The sequence below is a fragment of the Somniosus microcephalus genome, chromosome 17, assembly GCF_052327205.1.
Source record: "Somniosus microcephalus isolate GS21.2 chromosome 17, FLI_Smic_1.0, whole genome shotgun sequence".
NCBI lineage: Eukaryota > Metazoa > Chordata > Chondrichthyes > Squaliformes > Somniosidae > Somniosus > Somniosus microcephalus.
The window spans coordinates 10,995,943-11,002,184 of record NC_141003.1 but is presented as its reverse complement, the minus strand read 5'-3'; the positions used below and the strand labels follow the sequence as shown (position 1 = coordinate 11,002,184).

The window sequence follows — 6,242 nt, the reverse complement described above, 5'->3', positions numbered from 1 at the left end:
GCGCACACTCTCCACTTAGCTGTCAGGTTATCAGTGACCTTCCTCCTCCCAGTCTCACCTCTGGACCAAAGGACAGACACCACGGACAACCAGCAAAGGACAGAGAGAGGAATTTACAGAGGGTTGAGGCAACTATAGAAAAGGAACCATAGCAGAGAAAGTTACAACAGCTGTAAAGCGTGCAGTGAAGCAGCAGCACACCACAGTGAGCCCTGTGGGATTGTGCTGTGCCCTCTCACACACTGGCACAGCACACAATACCTTCAGTTACCCTGTGGCAAGGACTGGTAAAAAAAAAAATTAAAACTGGTCTCAAATTTAAGTGAACATGATCCTTGATAATGTTCAATTCTTACACGTTAGTCGTGTATGTGAAATGTACCCGTGTTGTATTAAACTCACTCAGAGCCCATTCATAAAACAGATGGGGTTGGATATGGACTGAAATGTGAGTCATTTCAAGCCTCAGTTTTGATTTGAGTCCTCTTAACCACATAACGTCACTGCAGCAATCATATTTTAAATATGTGAGTGGGAACAATAGTTCAATGTGCGTTCTCCTGGAAGGTTAGTCATGATGGTGAGTATTTAATCACGGTCAGGGACAGGAGCAGTGAAACATGAGGAGGAATGTGTGGTGTTGTTAGTGGGCCGGGGGTGGGGGGAGAGCGGGGGGGAGAGCGGGGCGCGCTATTGTAAGATTTTCCAGCTCAGCACAAAGGAGAGACAAAGTACCCACTTCACCTCATAAAGCCACTTCTCCACGAGGCCCTTGGCTCTGGCTGGACTGATGTGAAGGACGAGCTCCACTCTCTCGCCTTCCGCTGACTCAATGTGGGTGATCTCTTTCTCTGCATTAAAGGTGAGCTGTGCAATCCCTTCAAAGCATTTCTTTAGATGAGGCTGGACTCGAAGTGGGTCCTTTGTCTCTGAGAGAATTTCCAGCAGTTCGTCATTAGAAAGGAAGAAAAACCTGAAACAAGGAGGGGGAAAAGGGGAAGCATTGGCATAAATCATTAAAAAGAAACAAGCTCCAAATCGTTTGATTAAAACCTTCGTGCAAAAGTAAAAGAGGTTTTTTTCTCATTTACCGAGGGAAGAAGAGTCTTTTCTTTTCTAAATATTCGTTGAGCCCTTTCTGAATGTCATCCAACAGTGACTCTGCCTCCCTCAGCTTATCCAGCATCTGTGGTTGGGAGATAACCTTCATGGCACTGGCCTCCTTCACTGATTCTTTCATTATCAGCCTCCTGGTGTGTCAGATAGAATAGACCGAATGAAATAGCTCTACCTTACACAACAGGCTGCACCACTTTAATTGAAAATCCGCTGTTACAAAACAACAGCGTGAATTTTTACTTTAACTTGAAGCCCTCGCCACGGTGTTAATGTGACAGCCTTGCCTCGTACAAAAGCACAGCTGGCCTTATTCTCTTAAATTAAAGGTAAATGGAATGTGAAAAGCAGCAATTGTTCTCGATGTGAATGATTTTTATCCCGAGACTACTATTCACAACTTTCCATTACAAGCTGGGCAGGGGAAAGTGTTTTTTTTAAATGTAATTTTGTTAATTCGCTCAGAGCAGGATTCCATTATTGAGTTCAACACTTTCAGCTTATTTTCAGGTAATAAAATCCTACTGACTGCCAAGCCACAATTGAGAAATAATTACCAATTTACACACACAGAAACACAGAGGCGCTAACAGAAAGACCTGGCAGCGTATGGCAGAGACGTGGGACAAGGTGTTCAACTTGGGGCCCAGGTGTGACAGCAGCGTGGTGAATCGGCCGCCCTTCAGAGAAACTGCCCGGTTTTTTATCGCCTAAATGGTCTTCCTGAGGTTGTGACAGGAGCTATATAAATGCAAGTCTTTCTTTCTTTCAGATGTGGCCCAGTGTGATGCAGTCTGCTTGTCAGTGACCGCTTCAGGTCTCACATTTGAAACGGTCCCTGCATTGATGGTTCTCTGCCACAGGTCAAGTGAAAACCAGCGCATAAAGGACACTGAAAAGTGTGTAATTCTCCATAAACCAGCACTAAATTAGAAATTGTTTCTATCAAAAAAAACTTAAAACAGCCACACTTTCTGATTATAAAAAGCTGCCACGAATACAACTCATGGATTGCCTTTTAAAAATACTTCAATACCTAAATCCTTTCTAAAAAGCATTTTTTATAACATAAATGGCATCTTACTGCATGTTACACATTTCTGTTCTGTACTTGTAGGCCACTTGCTATTTATCAGATACGTGTGGCTTTCAGTGTATTCACATACCCAGTGTCACACCAGGCTTTCAGTGTATTGACATACCCAGTGTCACACCAGGCTTTCAGTGTATTCACATACCCAGTGTCACACCACCATCAGTAGATGGACTGGCGCTATTTCTGAGGTAGTCTTTCCAGTAACCGAAGACATGAGTGAGCACTCTACCTGTGAATGACACTTACTGCGTGCCGCACCGAGCTGCCGTATCAGTGGTTTATCTTTCCATTGACAAATACGAGCAGGCGTTTATATTTAGTTTTGCATTTCATCCATGGTGCGTTAGTAAATCAAGTAACATATGACTCAAAAACAGGACGCATGACTTGAATATTTAATCCCTGCTTAGGAGAGGTACTAGTCTGAGAGAGTCATCTCTAATTGTCATGTGACACTGAAAAGCCTTTCAATATCTGTAACAGTCCACATTATAAATGAAAGAAACTTAAATGTGAAAATTTAAGAAAGACCACAGCAATATTGCAACTATAATGCAATATGAAGACCAGAGAAATAGGCCGTTTATCTGACTCACTCAAGGAAATCAAAGCCCATCGTCCTACACTGATCTCCGCATAGTGCAGTCATTTAATATTTTGATAGATCCAAAAAGATTAACAGGATCCAGTTAACTGGATTCAGCAAATGTTAAAATACATTTTTTATTTTAATGTATATTCTGTAACTTAAATGTATTTGGGCAATATAATATTCAGAACACATTTGCAGAAAGGCTGAGGATAATCTACATTTAGATGCTGATAAACATAATAAATTTTAACACAGCATGCATAGATCAGGAAGACTGTGTGATATTTCATGTTTTGATTAACATGAAATTTATTTTGTAGCCAATATAAGTCTAATCCATCCACTGCTGGGTTTTAGAAAATCACGAATCACGTTCGGCTAAATAGAGATTGGCTCAATCAATGAAACAGTATCTGATGAAACATTTATCAGATAGCAACAGAAAATACATGTCAATAAATTATAATACACAGGATAAGGACTTGGTGCCTTTATTTAACCCTCTCAGACAACATCATTTAAGCTGTACAACTGGTGTTGTGATTGGTTGCCTTTTATAGAGCCCGCCCCATTTCTATTGCCTTTCAAATCAATGTAAATGGAAACTGGGTTGTTCCTGTAAAGGCTCACTATCTAACACCAGTCCAAAATCTAGCCCCAAATGTTTAAACCAAATGGTATTGATTGCTAATCCCTGATTCCTTAAAGAAAAAAAGAGTTGCATTTCTATAGCGCCTTTCACGACCTCAGGGTGTCCCAAAGTGCTTTACAGCCAATGAAGTACTTTTTGAAGTGTAGTCACTGTTGTAATGTAGGAAACGCGGCAGCCAATTTGCACACAGCAAGCTCCCACAAACAGCAATGTGATAATGACCAGATAATTCATGTTAGTGATGCCGGTTGAGGGGTAAAGATTGGCCCCAGGAATGTGGGGAGAACTCCCCTGCTCTTCTCCGAACAGTACCATGGGGTCGTTTACGTCCACCTGAGAGGGCAGATGTGGCCCAGGAATGTGGGGAGAACTCCCCTGCTCTTCTCCGAACAGTACCATGGGATCGTTTACGTCCACCTGAGAGGGCAGATGTGGCCTCGGTGTAACGTCTCATCCCTGGTACACACTGTGCAGTACAGAGTGCACAAAATGACCATATTACCGGTTGTGAAAATGTTGAATAATAGAAATTCATATTTACTTGGTGCAAACACTGTTTCAGAGCTGAACCAAGCTTTACTCTATATACACTGAGACCCCTTGAGTGGGAAACAGGTCTTTGGGTCCTTAAAGGACAACGTCTGATTGTACCTTCTCTTATGTTTTTTATGTGTGATAAAGAACCGTTTTTTGTATCAATGAAATAACACAATGATGTGTCAAACATACTTCATTTAACTTGTAGGTGAACCTAATAAATTAATTAACTTGATTGTTTTTAAAACCCTTACTATTTGTAATTAAAAGGGATTCTCATTGTTATAGTTTTATTTTAATCTCCCTCTGTCTTGCCTTATATTGGGCTCATATTTCAACATGCTAGCTCGAGATTGTTAATTGCATCCTTTAAGCCTTCAGGACAATAGTGTCATTCAGCTTGAAAAGCCTGTTGGACTTTGAGCTCGACTGACATAAGGAGACTGATTTACTCGGTGGGTTAAAGCAAAGTCAATCTACATACACGTCATTCTAAGAGTAATAGGAAAACACAGGGCTGTAAGATTAAATACAAACACTTCAACTGCAACATAAACCCAGCAGATTGCATTTCATCGCTGTTCTCGCCACTGAAACCCTTTCTGGTTGCAGAATTTAATTTTAATCAGGCTCTGTCAAGTATGTTAAGAAAACAATGATAAAAGGCTAGCAAACATTTTCGCATGTATAGTGAACAGCTAACAATCAGTCCATTTGACACTCTGATGCGGGAAAAGGCGATGATTTCATTGATATTTTAGATTAAAATCGATCCTTGTAGAATCACGTTAAATGTCACATCCATCCCTGTATAAGCACCTCCATTATACTACAAGATAAAAATGATCACGTCCCTTCCCCTCCCTCCAACACAGAAAGCGAGCCATTCAAACTTGTTTCTAATTTTTACAAAAGCAATGCTTTACCAGTTCGTGTCCACCACCTCAAACATCTTTCCTTGCACTGGGATCTGATTGCGGATATCCTCGGAGCTGAATATCGGCTCCAGGTACAGCCAAGCCATTTGAACACGGAGCCAAGATTCCAGGATATTATGCATCAGCCACTGTGGAAAGAGAGCACACAGGGTGACGTCCAAAATGTTACAACAAATAATGATGCGACAAAAAAAAAAGGACTGATTACTTCTCACAAACAGGGGCGGCTCCTCGGACACCTGGTCTGCTCATCTTGTCCCAGAAGGTTCTGGGAGGCGAGCTCGCGTCTTGCACAACTAGACCCGACATTCCTTCTTCTGTTCTAGTTGATGAAGCACAGTGAAGCAAGCGCCAAGCCCGTCCCTTGGCCGGTCTCACATGGATGACTCGCTCACTTACTGAGTGACTGCGCCTATTTAGTTTAGTCTCTCACGATGAAAGCAGGAGCAGCTTCAATTTAACAGTTTGCATGTCGTGCTGTTCCCACAAGACCAGCGCTGCAGCCCAAGTTTAAGAAGTTGCATCAACTGAAAGTTGCTGAAGCATGAACGCCAATAGATAACAAAAACTGAGGCGTGGGATGTAACAAAAATCTGGACACTAATTAAATTCAACAAGAGCCTCTCTAAAACCAACTTACCAGCTTAGACTCCCATGCTGATATTTCCTTTTCGAAAGGCGCAATAAATGGAGAACCTTTCATGGTGGTAGTTTTTACAATGTGATCTTCAAGTAAAACCTGAGAGAAATAGATTAGATTCATGGATTATAGTCCTGAATGGACGCCGAGAATGAGATAAAACGAGCAGATAACTTAAAGCTTGAACAAAGCTAAATATGCAGCTAGCAATCGGCAGCGATTGAACCTTATTGCTGTTTGCTGCGAGAGTGCAGAGAAATAGTGTGTTATTTATAAAGTACAGAATCTCCTGCCACACAGAATCATGTCTAATAGTTTCAGCATTGTCAGTTTAACCATTTAAATTTTCATATCTTCTACTCAATAAGATCACAGAATCTTGGTAAATGCTGTGATTTAAATCGGCTGCATGAGATAGCAGCTTTAAATCACCTTAATGCTACAATCTATCCTTTTTCCTGCATAATGTAGATTATTTACTGGAAGCACCAGGCCATTTAAAGCTAACTTCAAGGAAGACAATTTAAACCTTTCTTTTTTCTATATATATAAAGCCTGGTTCGCAACGTTGGAATCATACAATTCTATCAGGTATCTGCAACAAAGAACTCATTGTGGTTTATGTTGTAAAGTAGAACTACAGAGCAAGAATTCATCGAAGGTTTCTTGTC

General features: G+C 41.1%; 1 protein-coding gene across 1 annotated transcript; it reads right to left on the bottom strand.

Annotated features, from left to right (window-relative positions):
• Positions 1 to 282: 282 nt before the first annotated feature.
• Positions 283 to 5,067, bottom strand: LOC147105495 (dynein axonemal heavy chain 12-like). The gene is made up of 3 exons (XM_086009912.1): positions 4,920 to 5,067; positions 1,092 to 1,250; positions 283 to 973 (listed from the first exon to the last, which is right to left on the bottom strand). The coding sequence occupies exons 1-3, from the start codon at positions 5,051 to 5,053 to the stop codon at positions 691 to 693; spliced, it is 576 nt and encodes a 191-aa protein (XP_085866038.1). The 5' UTR covers positions 5,054 to 5,067; the 3' UTR covers positions 283 to 690.
• Between the last annotated feature and the right edge of the window lie 1,175 nt (positions 5,068 to 6,242).